This window comes from Falco peregrinus, chromosome 5, assembly GCF_023634155.1.
Source record: "Falco peregrinus isolate bFalPer1 chromosome 5, bFalPer1.pri, whole genome shotgun sequence".
Lineage (NCBI taxonomy): Eukaryota > Metazoa > Chordata > Aves > Falconiformes > Falconidae > Falco > Falco peregrinus.
Genome location: NC_073725.1, coordinates 19,341,832 through 19,362,073, shown reverse-complemented (window position 1 = coordinate 19,362,073; position 20,242 = coordinate 19,341,832). Strand labels below are relative to the sequence as shown.

General features: G+C 37.6%; 1 protein-coding gene across 20 annotated transcripts in view; it reads right to left on the bottom strand.

Annotated features, from left to right (window-relative positions):
- The window catches only part of ARPP21 (cAMP regulated phosphoprotein 21), a 146,143-nt gene that overhangs the window by 105,109 nt on the left and 20,792 nt on the right, over positions 1-20,242 (bottom strand). For 17 of the 20 annotated variants that reach the window (XM_055806480.1, XM_027793720.2, XM_055806479.1 and 14 more), the window contains exons 2-3: positions 2,346-2,514; positions 441-646 (exon numbers count right to left, since the gene is read on the bottom strand). In XM_055806480.1, the coding sequence (XP_055662455.1) occupies positions 441-608 (168 nt within the window). In that variant the 5' untranslated portion in view covers positions 609-646; positions 2,346-2,514. The remainder of the gene's footprint in view (positions 1-440; positions 647-2,345; positions 2,515-20,242) is intronic. The other 3 variants (XM_027793722.2, XM_055806483.1, XM_027793723.2) reach the window with 1 other exon arrangement.

Below are 20,242 nucleotides of genomic sequence, written 5' to 3'. Positions count from 1 at the left end.
CTTATCAAATTACCTTCTTAGGCTTTGCATAACAACTTTTTGTTGGCAGTAACACCTACAAACCAAACCACATATCAAGTAATTATTCATTAGTATACCTGCAAATTCATGACATCAAGGTAGCTTTCTAAATCCCCAAAGAGGGAAAACAGTCAAGTATTTCACCAAGCTTTAACACAGAAGTCTAGAAATTCTCAGAAAAATTAAATAACACAGCAGCCTAAAGAGCTCGAAAGGTATAACAAATAACACGATTTATTTTATAGGGAGATAAAAGGACTCAAAATAAAAATAGATAAACAAAAATTCAACAAAAGATAAGCAGTCTCAAAATAATGAGAGGAAAACGGGAAGAATAGGCAATGAAAGAGATCACAGAAATGGAAAGGCGATGATAACACACTGATATTTAACGCACTCATTCACCATTCCTATCTTACCTGCAGCTCTGTCTTGGCATCACTCAGCTTCTCCTCCTTCTCCTCTACTTCCGAGCTTTCAGATTTATTAAGGATACAGTTGTCTGGGTTCGTTTCAGAGATGGCATTCTCCTGCTCTTTCACAGCTTCCTCTGCTGTCTCCTGGTTCAATTTACCTTGCTCAGACATTCTTCCAGACAGAAATTAAAATAACAAGATTTGGTGACCTGAAAGGTCAAGATATCACGACACAAACACACACAAAAAAAACACTGGGGGTGAATTTTTATTTTATTTTTTTTAATGCCTAAGTAAGTAAATTCATTCCCTTTGATAAACAAATGAAAATATGCAGCTCAGGAGCAGAAAGCTATGTATGCCCCAGTTGAAGATACGTACTGAATCGTATATATATGAAGATATACTGAATCTACTGGATAACGGTAGAACTGCATCAGGTTAAAGAAGCAGAACTCCAATCTAAACAGTCTTGGTGGAGACCCTCCCAGCCCAGCCCCAGGACTGCCCAGGTACAGACAGGGACAGTGAGGGATTCTCCGCTACAGAGCTCAGTGGCACCAGCCAGGAAAGACCCATTCAGACCTCCAGGTCTCTGGCATCTCAGTGCTCCCCCCTCTATACCTTTTTTCCCCCCTCCTTTTTTTTTTTTTTTTTTTAATAAAATAGAATAGCCAAGCAACAAACAGAAATAAAAATGAAACATGAGGAAGAGCACTGTTTTTAGTGCTCAGCCATGCATTTTGTACATTGCAGAAGACCATGGAGCTCACTACCAGTTTAAAAATTTTTTTTTTTTTTTGAAGAGGTAATAATTCAACATAAATATGAAATCTAAATTTGGCAATAAAGCTTTCAGGGTCAACATTTTCAGGCATCAAACTGACAGCTCCATTATTAAAATTGTAAGCCTCTTCCCAAACCCCATGTCACTCTCCAGCACTATGAAAATCCTACAGGAAGCCCTTGGCAGGTATTTCTAATGAAGATATCTTAACTGAACTGCATTTATTCTCAGCTCACAATGGGTTGTTGTACAGAAGCTTTAAAGGCTTTTCAAAGTTAAAGCCTATTATTATTTTATCTCTCTTTCTCTCTCTCTACCCTCAACTCCCTCTTGAAACCTCCCCCACTGATCAATTGTCAAATGAGACTCATGAATAATTTAACTTTTCTTTCCCCATCCATTTGGTTTAAGAAGTATCTTCAGGAAAAACAACTGCAGTTGAGAGAGTTATTTCAGAAGCGGTCTTTTGCAATACCCTGCCACTTCTCAACAATGAAACACTGGCTATTAAACAAAATCACACTTTGCCGTGTTTCTTTTTACAGCTTGTAATTAACATTCGACAGATCTGATATCGCTTACCTTCAGCTTTTTAAGGTATAAGTGAAAAAATAAGACATACCGAGTTTTAAGAACTTATTTTTTTCCAATAATTGCTTTTGTTTTGACACTGTAAGCAAATAAAACAACAAAACCTTTCCTACATAATCTTCTTGTTTGGGGAAGATTATGGCTTTCACAAGAAACGAGGCTACACGGTTCACAAACAAACTGACTGGAAAAGGAATTTCACAAATGATCTCCCAATCGGCCAACTCAAGCTTTGAGTTGTTCTCCATCCTCCCACCGCCCTCCCCAGGAAGTTCCGCAGTACTGGCTATTCTGAGGTTACCCCTGAAACTGGAACCACTTTGCTAAAAATGCAAAACATGATGAATGGCAAGACCTGAAACTGGTCTGTTAAATAACCCTTAATTTGTTAAGGTTTTTCATCGAGAGATGGACATGCATGCACAAGTTCTTCATGGGATATTACCTCGCAGCTCACCTCCGTGCTTACACAGTGTTCACAAAAACATTTACACTCATGGTTTATCAGCTGCACCAAAGAAGCCATTTACCTGAAAAACTGCTATAATTCCCACTGTCTTTCTAACGTCTTCTGTTGCTCTTCGCTGGTTAAGTCCACACAAATGATCAATGACAACGTGAGTCCCATGTCCCCATTAACAGTTCAGAATGCCAATCTCCATGCTGGTCCTTCAGAGAGTTTGACGAATCATAGTCAACCTGGAAAAAGACGAAAAGTAAATAATAACAATGATAATGATCATGGTACAAGGTAAGGATGCAATACACAGGACCACATTTCTAACACTAATGACCAGCTTCAAGCAAATCACTTTCACAGCTTGATCCAGCTCCACCTGTCTCAAAACCGACTGCTTCTTCTCTAATGAAGGCTTGAGCCGGCTGTTCAAGTCATAACAGCTCCTACGCAAGGAGCTAAAATTAACAATTGCATTATGCACTGAAGATTACTCACTTCAAATTTAACCTTTTTTAGTGAATTTCGGCACTTTTCATTTAAAAAAGCATATATACATATTTATATGTAAGCTCATCTGTTTGCTTCAACAGAAATCAATGAGGCCGTGAGGAAAAAGGACTTGCCTGCTTTTGAACTACGGCTTCTGCTCCAATTAAAATTTCAATAGTCAAACGCTATTGAAAAAGAAGCTAGGTGGGTGCTTTTAGAAAGTGACCTGCTTTTCCAAGGGAGTGAATCAAGATGTTAATTTAATAAGCTGAACAAAAGTTTAAATGATCAAGAATGGGAGAAGAAGGAGGATGAAATCCTGTTCCCTGAACAACGGCACCAGGAAAAAAAAAAACCAAAACCAAACCAAAACCACTTTCTTTCTAGGCACCATGTGAGTGATCTCCAGGTTACGGTTTGGAAAATAAACCTGAGAGAGTCACCTCAGCCATGCAATTTATGCTGTTCATCAGGATTGTCTTTGCCAGCTGAATAGCTGATCTGAAGGAAAAGGAGTATTTTTGGATGAACCGGACCGATTTACAAGCCATGGCCATGTGCCGAACTGTCTTGATACAGCAGGCACCTCTTCTCAAGGCTTGCGCGTGAATCACAGTTGAAGCAATTAGTGCAAATACACAAAAACAGCAAACAGGAGGAAATATGTATCATTCCACTTGGGCGGGTGGGGGAGGACCAGCCTGAAAATCATCTTACTCTAATATTAGATGCTTTGTTTCTGAGGCACAATATAAATTGAACATGGTTGCATTTGCTGTACAGTACGTGACAGCACACTGGAAATCACCACGTTAAGAAAGCTGAATTTCATGTGCCAGAAATGGAACTTAGCCTTTCACAAAAATCAAGCCCTGCCCTCTCCAGGGGCTCAAGCACACAGGGCAGATCAGCAGGCAGCTCTATGAACTACCACTGCCACCCTGCAAATTTATATACATAAAAATATTTCTTTTCCTCAAACCACTTAAAAATTTGCACTGAGTAACACAAAGTACGTCCTCTAACTTGCTTTTTGGTATTTCTTGCAGGATATTTTCAGAAATGTTATCTCATTGACAAACAGAGGATTGTGATGGGAGCGGAGGAACAATACGGAAAATTATGCCTAAGCACTCAAGCACATGCAAATGTATTTCACGGAGGAAATACTCAGAGAGAAACGACTGAATAAACCAGACTGAAAAAACCTTTCCTCATAACCATCTTCCATTAACCTTTTCCCTCACAATTCCGAAAGAGAGGAGGAAGAAAAAAAATAATAATCAAACAAAACCAACCACAAACTAAAAAACCCAGGGAAATACAGTGCAATACAGTTTCACCTGGAAAACAGCCAGCCAGGGGATAGACCACTGCAATCAAAACCCTCCAAAACCAACCAGGAAACAGATAACCGTACCAAAATCAGGAGGCAAATTATTTCAGGACTCTTCAATGTTACCATGCGCTGTGAATTAACTATTCATAAGGCAAACAAACAGAGCAAAACAAAAACCAGACAACAAACCAACCAACCAAAGGGTATCATATCCAGCAAGTGAAGGCACCTGCCAAGACTCCAATAAACAGCATTTCTGGTCTTGTGCCACAGGTGCTTAACGTAATCTTATCACATTTTACCAAAGACATATTTCTTCATAAACTGAGTTCCCCATATTGTTACACTTAAGATCTCTGATGCCAACATCATTTTTCATTGGCAATGCATGAGAAGACCATACAATCTTACATTTAAACAACAAAACCACCACATAAATTTCCCCAAGAAAACATGAGCAAGTAAAAAATAAGCTTACAATCTGCAGCTACCCTTTTTTTAAACCTGCAATGACAATGTTTCTTAGGATGTTTTTTTGAAAAAAATCCTTCATAATTATCTTCTGTGGGGGGGGAAAAAGGCAAGAAGAACCGAGACACATACAGGAGTCTCAATCAAACTTCCCTCAATATAAATTTCCTCCTCCTCCTCCATTAGGCAATTTACAAGTGATGACTAATCATTTACATACTACAATACGTAAGATACACTTTTAGTTGTTTGGGTGGGTTTTCAGAAGGAATCAGGTTTTTGTAAAAATACTTCAGGGAGAGTATAAATACCAAAAAGGAATCAGTCAGAAAATAGTCAGAAAATAGCCACTAAGCATGAGGCGTTTTGATTGAAAATACACCTCTTTCTCAAGCATTTCCAGGATATCTAGTTATTCAGCGACAAATGCACTTTTTACTATTGTCAGTCCTACAGTGACAGCACTGCTATCAAAAAACCACACTGGATTATTCCCTTTCTTGCACATCAACAGAAATGTCAGCAATGATTTGACTGTCAAAACCTTCAGTACCGAGGTGACGCAAAAGACTGAACAAATGCACTTGTGTTTTTGATCCTCAGGTAGAAACCGCAAAGCTTGTTGCTAGGCGAAAGCCACCGTCTTCATTTGCAAGCGGCAAAATTTCATAGGGGTGTGGGGATCCTAGAAGCGGTCTACAGGAGCTTGCGGCAAAATTTCAGCCTCTAATTCCTTAAACCAAACTAAGTATTGCATACCACAATGCAACAGAAAATACAGGTGCCCACCAAGCCATTTGTAGACCCATTTTAATCGAAACATAATCTCTTTATACAGAATTTATAAGCACCAGCTGATCAGCATACACTGTGGGATGGAAATGTTATTTTCTTCTGAAATTGCTTTCTCTAGTAACAGGGTTTTCACTTTAGAAACTGAGGGTACTACCAAGCTTGAGCAGCTATTGCCAGAGCTCCAAGAAAGGGATGGAAGAAGGCACATAGGGTCATATACGTTCATACAACACATACCATATAAATTCCAAGAGAAGTGTGTGGGAAGGAATACACTTAATTCAAGAATTTTAAAAAAACATACCCAGAAGAAGAGCTGTCAAAAAAGAACAGAACAGAAAAATGAGCAAAGCCATTAAGACAGCCCCCTCAATGATCATCTGATAGCCGACCATCAACCCAAATTAAAGAGAGACATCTGAAAAAAACCCTAAGAGCCCACCACAGGTGAGCCAGCCCTTTCAGTATTATGTACCTGGAAATGTTTGGATGGTCTCAAAGGTATCACATACTGAAGCAGGAATTTTGAGATCCTTATGCTCCCAGTAGGTATCAACATGTCCTCTCTCAGGAAAGGAGATGAGCAGGCTTTAAGATCAAACAGCATACTTTTAACCAAGAGCAAGCAGCAGCAGAAGGCAGGACTGAACACTTCCAGAGTGAAACCCAATTATATTTTTTTTTTCTCCAAATAAAGCTGCGAAACATAGAAGTAAAATCATTTGACCCTGAACGGCTCCTGTAACTGAAAACTGGCTGATCTTAGCAGTACCTACAGGTCAGGATCCTTCTCATCCCATAATGATTCTCCACTTGCATGAATGGCTTGCAGGTACAAGCCCATGAACTGGAAGCAGAGATGTCAGTCATGATTTCCACTACGCAATATATACCTCATCCATACATATAGAGATAGCTTTGACTCATTATTGCTAACTAATGCATCAGATTCCAGGAAACCATTGGAAATAAACTATGGCATTATCTTAAAATTATCAGCATACATAACCCTCAATGCTGCCAAATTCTCATGGCTTAAAGCATTAGTTTCCGATTAGTTGACATCTACTTAAACATTCCAGTTCCTATCATCAAATAATATATGACGATCTCAGACTTCACACTGAAAGCAAAAGCTTCAACTCTCTACAGTGGCTTCAAAGAAAATCTTCAGAATATAAAACGTTGTTCAAAAAAAAAAAACAAAAACCCAGCAAAATCAAACAAACAAACAAACCCAAACCCATAAACCCCACAAAAGCTAAGTAAAATAAATCCTGGGGTTTGAGTTTAAACACACTACTACTCAGTTGTCAGTCCTAGTCTTCAGGACCTACACCATTAGACAGCTGGTACTGCGTGTTCCTTCTCACTGTTTTCCTACATTTCCCACAGAAATACATGTACGTACTTGGAAGCTAAAGTTTGCTGCTGCGTATTAGCACAGCAGAATAATCATCCATGCCAGCTCTCACACCAAAGTGCTTTAGTATGAAAAAAACTTTTAAAATAAAATTAAAATTAAGGCTGTGAAATACACAGAATCCTACAAACTCACTGGTTGTTAAAAGACTGAAGACTAAACCTTAGGAAAAAAGAGCAAAAAAAGTATTTTTAAAGGAAATGCTTGAAGCCTTAATTTTATTTCCCACCTCCTCTTGTCTTTACTTTGTCCCCTCTCCATCATCACTACAAAAACAGATGTTTGCAAAAAACAGTTATTGCCCACATTTTTCTGCTCCTATGCGCCACAGACCTTTGTGGGTAAAAGGTTATTTAGACTTATTTACTGTTGGCACTTTAACAGAGACAGACTGTCAGCAGACACTTTTTTTTTTTTTTCCAGGAGTTACAGAAACATAAGCATCTGTGTACAAGCAGCAGTGCAGAGGCCACTGACCCACCTTAAGCAGGCCAGCAAACAACCATCAGCAGCAACGGTGTCAAATTTGATGAAAACAGGGTGGATTGAAACATATTGGATCGGATCTCAGATCCTACACAACAACCAGTCATCTTTTGAAAGAGGCAACTAGATGATATCAGGAGCAGCATCACAGCTGAAGGCTATCTTGGAATAGCACTGGCTTTCCTTCCAACCTGCACGTGAAACCCAGTATTTACAAATCAAAGCAGGGATTAATAACCAAAAAAAACCCCAGAAACAAAGCAATCTTTTGTGGTTTACACCTGATCCCTTTCTTCAAAGGGATGCTCTTGTTCCTAATAGATTGTCACTAATGTTTTCCACTTTAACTCCCTGTCAGAAGATCTCACATAAATATCATCACTTTCAGCCAAATAATAATGATGATGATGTTCCCTCTAGCTTGTTACACTTCTGCAAAGCTAGAAACTTTATCCAGGAAAGTAAATATAGATGGCTTATAGGGAGAGCCTGCTTTGTTTTAATACTTAAGAAAAGGCTCAAAAAAACCCCAATGTTCTTTTATCTGTCATGATGACCATTTGAAGTCATCCAGGATCAGCATGAAAAGATATGAGGCTTTGAGTGATCTGACTAATAAACATCAATCATACAAGTTTACCAGGAACTAAGTAACACCCAATCTTTTAACAAGCTATCAGATGTACAAATCAGCAGCCTTGGAATGAGTCGTTTGCTTTAGTCCAGCCTTCAGCACTGCCTCCTGCACTTCAAACACATGCACCAAATTGTATCTCATTCCCAGGCATAAACCTGACAAACTTCCCTAAAATCAAAGTCATTAAACTAACTGGTCGCACCGTTAGGTGTGGAAAACTACACCTGGTGGAAAGCTCCCATGACTCCAAACACAGAGACACAGTGGCTCCCAGTCTCCTTCCACTACACAGAAGTAATTTTCCTCATATCCCGTAATGAAAAGAAGAGCCAACATAGGCAAAAACACAACTCAAAGGGAAAGGGGGACTGAAACTCATCTTCCCAGATAATCAGATCTGTTTCTCAGCTATCAGAAATAATTGTATCACAAATTCCCCTTGAAAGACAGAGAGCTTTAAGGTTAGAGAGGGTCTAGGGAGGATGCTCTAGTAATTTTACTGCAAGGACGTTCAAGAACCTCACTGCCTTGCCAGACACCTTCTCCATTACCCCACTGTATGCATCAAATACTTTGTACTTTTTTCTTCTTGTGCCAATAGTTCTCTATTTTTAAATAGCTTTCCTGATTTCTCAATATTTCTCTTTTTCTGTGAGAAATAACTGCACATTGCCTCATTATTTGCTGTTAGGTTTAAAGAAGCCAATTCCTTTTAATTGCCAGTTAAACAGGTATACACTGCTTCCACTGCTATCTACATCTAGTCTAATTTTTATCAATTGACAATCTGCTTCCACATTTCCTTACATCTCTTTCACACTCTTCCTCCGCCAGGACCGCACTCGGAGTCAGATATTTCTCCACCCATTGATGCACAGTGGTGAATGCACTAGAGGAGCTCTGTTTTCACAAACACTAAAAGCCAGTTTAAAGACAATGAATATCATAAGGATATCCCAGAAGGAATACTGTCTTTCCAATATGAAACACTGATCAACAATGCAGCACAAATGAGCTCAGGTTCCCCACAGAGGGGTCTTGGCAGTGCTGAGGGCAATCAGAGCTACTGCAGAGCCTGGGAGCTGCCACAGATTGAAGTGGTGGGACTACAGATACGCAGTACAGTCTAGGTGAGATAATTAAAGCCCTTTGTGGTACACCATAATGAAATCTGGATTAATATATAGCTTACATATATTTTGTTCAAATTAAAATTAATGTATATAGTTTAATGCAGAAGTTCTTGAAACATTTTTTGTTTCTTCAAGTCAAGCTGTCACTACTCTTTCTTACTTTGATGCCTTCTCTTTAATATTGCTGTTCTCAGGTAACCATGGATTAAGTCCATTTTGCTTTACATGCAGGAACTATAAAATTAAATTAACCTATTTATTTACTCAGTTCCTCCTAAAGCTTAAGGACTTGTTTAGAAAATCTAAACATCACACACCTACATTTTGAGCATACATGCCTTTGAAGAATTCAGTCTAAGCAGATTGCAGGTTACAAATGAGTGGCCAGCTAAGCTGTCATGCCTCACGCACTAATAAACCAAGTGCCAAACTCAAATCAGCTGAGTCCAAGGAGGGGCATAAACCCAAATAACAACAAAAAAACCCAAAAAACCAAAACACAACCCACAACACTCAAACAAACAAACACAACCCAAAACCCTAAATAAAACAAAGAACATAATTTTGTACAGTACTAAAATTTTTAAAAAACTGATATTCAGGACATGGATGGCCCATAACTTATGACCAATTGCTTTACACTTCTTCAAACATCACCAGTGAATGGAGGCATAACCAGAATGAAAATGCTGCAGGAACAGTCCAAGTTCCTGAATTTCAAATAGACTTTCCCTGATTTTTTTTTTTCTTTCCCAATTTATATAGTGGGCCCTATATGTCATCCTACCATTTCTTGACAAATTAGGTGCATTTTCACTAGCACTAGCTTAATTGGCGAACCCAGATAGAAAATAATTGCTAACAGCAAAGCAGCACTATGCTGATGAAAGTCCTCCGCCTAATAACTAGAATTGCCTTAGCAAACACTGACTGCAAAACAGCAAAAAGCTTTCACATAAGAACTGAAAGAAAAAAAACACAAACATCAATTCCTTCCAAAAGTCTCTTCTGATTACTAGAATTAAATGTAGTAGCTATTCCTGTTTGTCCTAATATCACTTTCCAAAACAAAATTCACCTGAAGCTAAAGAAAGTCTTCTTTCAAGAAAACAACCAAACAAAAAAACCCCTATAATTCTATATGAGATTAAAACCCAAGAAAAATAAACAAAAAAACCCAAACCATGGAACCAACAACAACAAAAAAAAACCCCCAACATCATATCACACACTACAAGACATTAACTCTGCTGCTCAGAAACCGTGCAATTATACTCTCCATAGTCAAAGACCATTGAAATCAAGCTTGTTTTAAAGTAGATTTTCCAAGCTCATATTCCAACTAATTTGTATAGTTATCGTTCAAGTCTCTTCTAACAAAGGCTAGACCCTTTGAGAGTTTCTAGTACAAGATTATTGTATGATTTTTTAATATATTGTTTTACTCATTTATCAACATAGGAATGCTGCCATTGCTTCTTCTCGATTGTGTTTATCAGAAAACATATTGGAATACAAATGCTTAGTTGATGGCTTTTGGTAGATGGTTTACTTGATCTTTAGTAGATTTGGGAGAGCAACATCCAGTGAGAACAGTTCATGCAAATAAAATCCCATCAAGTAAGCTAACTTTGCTAGACACCACCATTCTCCCTAAAATCTTGCAAGGGGTATAGTCAAGATTTTGGCAATTTTCAATCAAATCTGAAGATGTTCCCTATTTTTAACTTTGACTCTCCTAAGAATGATTACTTTTTCCCACCAGATCCACATCCCCCTTTCTCTCATTGTTTAAAGTCCCTCTGAAGAAAAAGAAAATTAAGGCAGAGATGTTATCTTACTGTCCTAATACTACAGGGAAATTATAAACACATATAATATATATGACTATCTATATAGTTATATAAAACATAAATATATAGAAATACACAAAATGTACATTTTAATCTATTAATATTTGTATTTTATGTAAATACAGTAATCCCATTTAGCTGGTCCCATTTTGGCCAGTCTCAGGCAACGGAGTTAAGTGGTAAACACCACACATTACAAAGAGAAGCCTTAAGCATGCCATGGATTGCACTCAATGGTCTATATTGCCATGGTCTCAAAAGAAAATTAAGAAAAATGCCAATTGTAAGTGTAAATTAGAAGTTAAAATGCCTAATGATTAAATGCATGTTAGAAAAGCCAACAAAACCATTACACATTTCTGCACAACGCCCTGTTCACTTCAGTGCCAGATATCCTCAGCTCATACTCACTTGTAGAAATAACAGGGAAATCAACGTTCCTATCTTTTGACAATTCCCTTGACACCTCTAAAAATATTGTTAGAGATTCTCCCCCTGTTTTAAAATCCACCTTAAGACAGGTACTGATACACATCACGTTGCCTCATTAGCAGCATCACTACAACATACTACACATTGCAATCAATTCCTGAAGAAACAAAAAAATCCTACTATAAAACACCAATCAGGTGTCTTATACTGTCACCGTAATGGTGAGAGGAAGAAATCCTCTTTAAAAGCTTTTGCAATAGTCAAGAGAGAAAAGGCAGAAACATGGGTTGACAGAACTGGCAGCATCGGTTCATGGATCTGCAGCTTTGGCTTCTGAAAATACCTTGCCAGAAATCCTGGGGTTTCTGCATTATGTTTGCCTTTTCCAGTGGGTAATTCCAGGCTCCACGTGATCTTGTGAGCAAAAGAAAAGGCAGGAAAAGCAGTTTGATATCTGTTTTTTTCAGGGAAGAAATTATAACATGTATGAGAGAGAGCTAAGCAATTTTGTTAAAAATTTAATTGGTCACTCCACATATGCCAAGCCAGAAAGCTTCATGAAACACAAACTAATAAAAGAGAGCAATGAACACACAGCAGAAATCAAATATTCATGCCAATATCTCCAAGGAATATGTGCTATTAAATCTAAACTAGAAAAAAAATATTTACTCAAAAAGGACATACAAAAAACAATCAGAAAAAGTGAAGGTGGTGTGGTGGTTTTGGTTGGGGTTTTTTTTGAGTACTTTAAATCTTGTTACACAGATTGAAGTCTCCACAAGTTCAAACATGATTTTAAGAAAACTTTTATAATATCCAAAATTGTGTTTACCTGCTGTGAAACAATCTGTCTTACTTGGCACTAGAAACCACTAACTACATCAATGATCCAAAAATACTGAGATTTAAATTACAGGAGAGAAGTGTGGGACTGAATTTCTATAGCCTGTAATAGATTTGATTTCCATCGCAGAATGGCCATATCATCACATTTTTTTCATTGCCGTGCTCAGTATCAGAGAGTAAACAGAAATACGATTATAAAGCACAACACTGGAATGGTTGAGAAGAATATATTTTATGAAATTTGAAGAAGAAAAATGGAGGTGGTAGAACTTTGCTGGCTATGACAAATTGATATATATCAGAGACAGCTCTAAGCTACAGATTCTTTAAAGTAAAGATGTATTTCCAGGCTTGCGTCCCAGACTGGACCTTAAATGACTGTTTAAATGGGGCCTTCATTTAACAGCCTTTGGAAAACAAAAGGCTTTCATTTCAAGAAGATTCCTCTAAGATTTCAGAATTTAGTGAATACTTTGGAGCTGCAGTTGCCCTAAATTCTTTTTTAAAAAAATTCGTATCAGCTGGCTATGAATATTAGTGGTATTCAACCACGTAATCCAGTGTCCAGTGACTTTTTTTTTTTTTTTTTTTTTTGTCCCTCTACACATTTAAAGAAGTCCACCTGTGAAGAACGTAGTTTTCACCTATTCAGTCATTTTGAGTCTAGGCTGACCTTCCCCTTCCAAGAACTGAAACCATCACCTCGTGTAAAACACAAAGTCAGTTTGGTCAATACTTCTTAATATGTAATGCTCCCTATTGGAGCCTCAGGATTTATTGTGATACCTTCAAGATTTTTAAAGGCTGATGAAACATGACACAACTATGAGAAAGGGCAAGTCAATAACCATGGCAGTTCTGAGGAATTGTGATCCTTCTTGCAAATCACCCTTCCTAATAAAATAGACCTTATCCTTTGCATGTTTTATTGTAACATGTCAAAGTGCAATGGCAAGAATTTATGCCCTTTTCTTTTCTTCTGACATTAAATATTACCTGCCTATGAACTTACAGCAAAAGACAGTAGTAAAGTAGTAAAACTAGCTTACTGTACGTTTTGCTTAATTTATGATGTGATACAGCAAAACAAATCTTCTGATGAAATACTGATTTAAAAACTGTACCTACTGTATGATTTGAAACACTGAGAACAGAGAAAGAGGGAAAAATCACAGTTTCATACAAAAAAAATAAAGAAAATTAACTATTCCACAAATGGTATAAGTACTACAGTATCTCAAAATCACACAAAACAATTAAGAAATTTGCTTTATAAGAATTAATTTAAACAAAACAATCCCAAGAAATAAAAACCTCCACAAAATCCCTAGTAAATATGCTCTATTTCAAAATGTGGTTAACACGGCCAGGGACTTTTGCAAACTTACAGATACTCCCAGTTTTAGCAGAAAACCAGCAGGAACAAATCCAAATATAATCACACACTAGCAACTCTACTGGAGAATCACTGGACTTTCAATAATGCATGACCTTCCAAAAAATCCATAAGATTGAGTGAAATCTTTCATCACATTATAGAAATGAAAAAAATTTCACTCTAAAATATCAAAACTTTTTCTTAAGAAATTCCTCTTTGTGGCTAAATGAGTAATCAACTGACCATAAAAGTTATGGTAATATCTTAAAACAAACTTAAGGGAGGACTTGAAAAACTAATTTCATAACAAAATATATTGGAAACTACCTTCAGCTGCTTTAAAGAGTTTACTTATTTTCCAAAATATTTCAGTTAAAATACTTGTATCTCTATCTTCTCCTTAAAATTAAAACTTCCAGAATGCCAGCTGGATTTCTTTTTGCTGAACAGAATTAACTGGGCCGCAGTTTTTTCCTTTTGCTATTGCCTAGGCTTCTGTGTTGCATTAGTGACTTGTCACAGCTCATACTGATGAGCATGGGCTTTCACGTGCATGTACAATGTACACAGAATAACCTGACAATCATTAATTTTCTTCCCCTAAAAGCGCAACAGGAAAGTTAATAGAACTGTTGCATACCTCAAAATAAAATAAAGTATCTAGCAGTAAGTTCAGTGCTGTAATTTACTTTTAAGCAAATACATAGTTGTCATGAATCTGAAAACTTGTGGGCACAGTATAGGTTGTCCTCTGAGTATCCAAGTAACTTCTCTTTAGGAAATTTCCATGATTTAGGAAGAACTAAGAACAGGCCTACCAGCAACTCGTGTAACTGCACCATGCAGTCTGACACATTTCAGGCTCAACTAAACTCACCAGCAAAGCTAGGTTTGTTTCAAGCTGAGAATTGTGCCAGAAAAGCCCTGATAATCAGAAACTCCTGCATGCATGGGGATCTGAACCACCTCAAGCCTATGATTTCAATAAAGCGTTACATCTAAGGGATACTTTTTGAATCAGAGACAACTAAATAGATAAACCATCAAAGAACAGTAATATTTCTGTCTTCTTTCTATCCCTGTTCTGAATCTTGGTTCTCCTGAAGAGACCTGTTGGGTTAGCTAGCCAGCTCATAGAAAACCAACATACAAGTTCGGACCTCGCTGTTAATAAAACCAAATATTCTTATGGTCATATACTATCAGTCACCTTCATCTTGACCTATAAGCAAGGAGTCTGGAAGTTGTGGCTGTCAGAGCCACTGTCTCACAGTACATCTTCCAACAACACCAATGCAAGATTATCAGCAGCTGCAAAGATAACACCTGTGAAAGCATGAAAAGCGGTGCCTGCTTTTCAAATATTTCAGATAACACCATGCTTTTAAAGTCTATTTTGTCATTTTAACTAAAATTACAAAATGAAATGGATTGCATCCTATTTGATGAGGGAAATACTTTTTAATCTGTGTGTTTATCCAGCATCCTCCACATTTTGATAGGACCTGCTCAGAGCTACCATAATAGAGGAAACAAGTCTGCCAACCAAAACGAGACAAGAACATGGAATGTATGTTTAGGGACAAAAGCAAATCCCTATTAAAACTGTAAACGTCCTATCAGCATTCTGTTAATCAATGTTAAACTGCAGTTGCTCAAACTGTAGGACAATAAAGACTCAAACATTCATTAACTTCCAAGAGAAGTTGGACACCAAAAGATCACACACCCTTATGAAAATTCCAGCTCCTTATCATAATAAGATATAACAGGATTTCTGCACTTCAACTCCAATTATACTAAATTAAACAAGATCATTGTACATGCAATACCCTGCTGTTGATTACAAACTATCCTGCTGCTCCATACGAACTCCTCTTGATTTCAATGGGAGTCACAAGAAGAGGATGATGGTAGAAAGCCTGAAGCATGATAGTAATGCTGACTCTGAAAACGAAGCTATCTTCAAACGAACAGAAATAATCAGACCCTTGCACGACCAGTTTCAGGTCAATCTTCCTGTCCCTGTAAGTGACATAAGAAAAGTCTTCATTTGGCTGACAGCTAAAACACCCAAACATCAGAACCAAATCTAACAGGGTAAAGCAAGGATGAGACTGGAAACAGGCTAAAAGGAGACAAAAACAGCCCAGGAATCCCACCACTGGACTAGTGAAGAGAGCAAGGCTTGCTATGCTGCCATAGAAGCCTGGTGATTTTAGTTAGCTTCAGCAATCACTGTGAATTTACTTCTGCCCAGATAGAATGGTGCAGCCTCGGCAAGGGAACTGTTAATTGTACTGCAGAGCACATGAACCAAAGGCTGGCTAGATTGCAAAATGGTACAACTCTTACCAGTCGGCAAAATAGAAGTGAAATTTAAGTATCCCTTTATTTGTATTTGTAAGCCAAGAAAGTAATATTTCAATCTGTTTTTTCTAAAAACATTTATCAGAGATCATTTGGAACTTACAGAGATATAATGCAGCCATTAATGGGAGCTCACTGTTTTATACTTCTCATTTCACTGCACGCTGTTATTTATTTCTCCTTGTATTAGTTTTCATTGCCAAAACATTAAATGAAGGAGAAGGACTGGTTGCTAGGCAGAGTTCATAGGGGTACCAAGATCACATTCATGACCCGATTTTCATCACCAGTGGGCACAGGAAAAAAAAAAATTACATGCAAAAGGAAAAAATACATTAATGTTGCATGTCAAAAGAGATTTTAAAAACACAGAAGTCAAGATTTTCAAAGTGATGGCTCCCACGGCATGCATAATGTGTTATAAAGAATATTCCATATTGCTATATTCTAGGTTTTATGTCTTAATACATATGTGCAATTTAGTCTAGTTATGATTGTTGTGGGAACCATAAGCAGCCATCCTGACAATTTCGTTCTCAACTGCAACGTTGTACTAATAGAGGTTGGTACTTAATCTCCTTGTTCATTTCAAAAATGAGGGAGGAAAAGATACAGGGAAACAGGGCACAAAAAAGGAAGAGGAACATTATTCTATGTATTCTAATTATTTAAGTCCATGGTGAATTTGGTATTTAAATAGAGCTGACAGTGCCAAGTATTAGGAAAACCAGTACTTACAATACTACATTTTTACACCACTGTGCAGGCAAATCCACTATCCCTTGTATATATTACTTTGCTATGGCAACTCCAGTGCACATTGACACCAACCAACACAGTCAGATCCCCTTTATCATGTTCCCAGTTACAATGCACCCAGCCAAGAAAAGACCTACGTCTCTCAGTCAACTCAAAGACCTTACATTTTCCATTAACAAGTCATACTAAGATCTTCTCTCGTCAAAGGGAAATTCTTCAGTCTACAATAATATGATACCAAAAATAATACTAGGTGACAATGAGTTCTGAAGATGGACAAATTCAATCTAAAGGACAGCAATGTTCCTTTTCTCCTTATCCCCAGGAGAGACATCCGAGGTCTATGGCCTAACCTATCTTCATAACCCACGTGAGAAAACATTGTCTTGTAACTCTTGTGACATTTGCTGGTATATGTTGTTTATGCAGGTTGCATGTTTATTACTCTCCCATCCCCTTTTCATCTTCTCAGTACAGACAAAGCCTGGGAGACTGCACAACAGTTACATCAGTGGGAACTGACCAACACTTTAAGTACTACTACAACATTTCTAAATAGTAATCATTAGCATGTCTAGCTTTGGCAATCATTCTAAAACAAACAAATAAACAGTAAAGCCCCCAAAACCCCACCATCTCTTGCTCAGAGAGCTTTGTGTTACATATATAAGCTTTGCAGTTCCCCTCCCCACAACCCTGTGTTTCCCACACATTTAGACACAGAATACTTATTAAAGAGCAGAAAATTCTAGCCACTGGAGAGTCTTCCCTTGTCTCTTTTGTCCTACAAATATATCCAAACACACTACTGCCTTCTGGAACCTCAAATTTCAAAGCTACAAAAGGCTAAGACTGACCTAATTTTCATTCAGAAGTGTCTCTGAAGAACAAAGAATAGAGAGGGAATGTACTGCTTTTTTTTTTTTTTTTCCTTCATCGGATTTTTCCCAATCCTTATCCACATCATTACCACCTTAAATCCAGAAAAGTTTTAGCCTGCCTCTAGCCTAAGTGGAGATCTAAGAATAAAAGGTCTAAGGCTCTTTACATTTGTATATGACTACGGCCAAAGACAGGTGCAAAGGCTGCCAAATGTAATTGCTGGCAGGTTACTTTATGCCTAGTGTTGCATTTTTTTGTTATACAACCAAAGGTTAGAATTTGAAAGATTAATGGTCTCCTAAAAGACATTGCCTCATTGAACTGCCCAAACTTCAATTGTCGGGTTCAACAAAGGCTCTTCCTCCTTTCTTGGAAACCTTTGTTCTGGGAAACATTTAGACCTCACAAAAATCAAAATGCCAAGGCACTGATAGAGTAGAAAAATACTGAGACAGACTAACCAGCCTCCAGCAAACATACCAGTTGCTCAAAAGCTCAGAATGAAACAAGGCAGGATTTCAAGTGCCAACTGAACGATACCTGTCCTAGTCATACTAGTCCACCAAACCCCACAACTCTCTCAAACATACTTGTGTTGACCAATAAAAATTCGACTTTTAGAAACAAAAAACATACCCCAAAATATTTACCCACCTAGACGCACATATTTACAGAATCAAGCTTCCTTCCCTGCAAGTGGCTTGTCACCAGTTTTATAAAAATCAAAGAAAGGATAGCTACGTCAGAAGAAAGTCAACGATGGATCTTTTCAATGATGGTTCTAAAACCAACATGAAGGAAAAGCCCAGAACTTGTAAATATTCCGTCTACCATGTGCAATTCTGCTGTACACTGCCCAAAGCACACTTGACTGGGGTGCCACGATAAGAAGTTTTAATACTTATCAAGATTGACCTGATTCTTGGCTATCTTGCCTTCTACCCAAAAATTCTGCACCTCTTGCGTTCTGACTACAACCAGAGCATGACAAGATTATTGTTCTGGAGGCTCTGGCATATAATCATTTTCATACTTCGGACAGCCTAAGAAACGAAGTATCTAACATTTCAGTACATTGCATGTGCATAAATGGGACATGTCAGTTTTCAATTTACATGGCTGCCTAAAAATACTCTTCTCATCTTATGATATACAGAACAAAGATTATCAAAAAGGTTACTGAGCAGAGAAGAAAACCAGGAAAGAAAACACAAAGTAAAACAAGAGTTTCAAAGGTATTCTCACTCCTATAACTTTCTACAAACCAATTAATCTTTATCATAATAAAGGTACAAATTTGAAGACATAGCATTTACCAATGAATGCTTCTCACTCACTGTCAGAAACAATGTGCCTTATGTTCCTGGGGGAAAAAAAACAACAAAACAACCACCACCACTGATGCTGCAAACACATCTGCCTCCCATGCTCTGTTTGGCTGCATGAACATGTATCTCTGTCTTTATTTCTCTGTCTGCCTCCCACCTATGCCTGTTCAATGTAACTGACCCTTTTTTCAGCATGTGGTTCTAAAAAGAGAAGAGTTTAATAAGCCTTTGATCTTGGCCATAAAATCTAGACACTCATGTAAAACATAACTCTTACAGTTATTCAATTAGGGAGGCTAGAATCAGTATTTTAAAATAATTTGTAAGACTTCTCTCCTCCTCAGAGGGCTTTTCAATACAAAAAAACTTCTGAAGCATGAAGTCTCAGACCAAACAGAAATAATTAAGAGAGGCAGTTCCCATATTTTTAGAAGTACAGGACACGTAGCTATCCAAGCACTGTTCACAGAACACCGTAAGATGGCTTGCATGCTGCTGGTAGGGCACACACTACTAGAAGACCTCCTCTGGAGGACATTCTTTCACTTCCCTTCATTATCAGATGTCTTACTATTATCCTCTGTACTGTAAGAAAGATCTCTCAGGTTATTTAACTTCTGCATAGCCACTTTTTGGGGGGTTGCCAAAGGTTCAAATGCAATAAGGAGAAACCTGTCTCAATTTCAGTGTCAGTGATTTTCTCAATATGCAAACATATAATACCTTGTAGCAATTGATTCTGATATCAGACTGCACTGACTTCTGGCCACAGCAGAATTAACAATATTTCAGCTGAAGTTGTGATTGGCAAAGCTACTGTTCAACCTCCCCACACCACAGCCTTATGTGGTTGCTGGCTGTAATTCCACCCGTGTATTATACACCCTATCAGGGGCCTCAAGATCAGCTTACCTTCCTCTATGCTGAAAATACTCTGCTGCTTTCCACTGAAATCAAAGCTCTTCTCATTTAAGTCCAAACATTTGCATGAGCAACCTCACAAAACTAACCAAAACATGAAAAGGCATTTAAACATTTTTTTTTCACATTCTCTGAAAGTAAAAACACCCAAATAATTTTCTTTTACATCCGCTTCTTCAGTTTTTATAATCTCTTATGGAGTAAGGCTTGTTGACTTACTATGCTAAATATTTGTAGCAATCCAAGTATGTGAACCAGTACTGTACAAGAATGAATTTCATATACCTAGTTAGAATCTCTTACAATTCAGACGGGGGGTGGGGAGGAAGGGAAAACAAAAAAATAAAAGAAAATAATTACATAGAAATATAAAGCCTGAGGTCTGAAGGGATAATTTAAGTACATTAAATTTATTTCTGTTT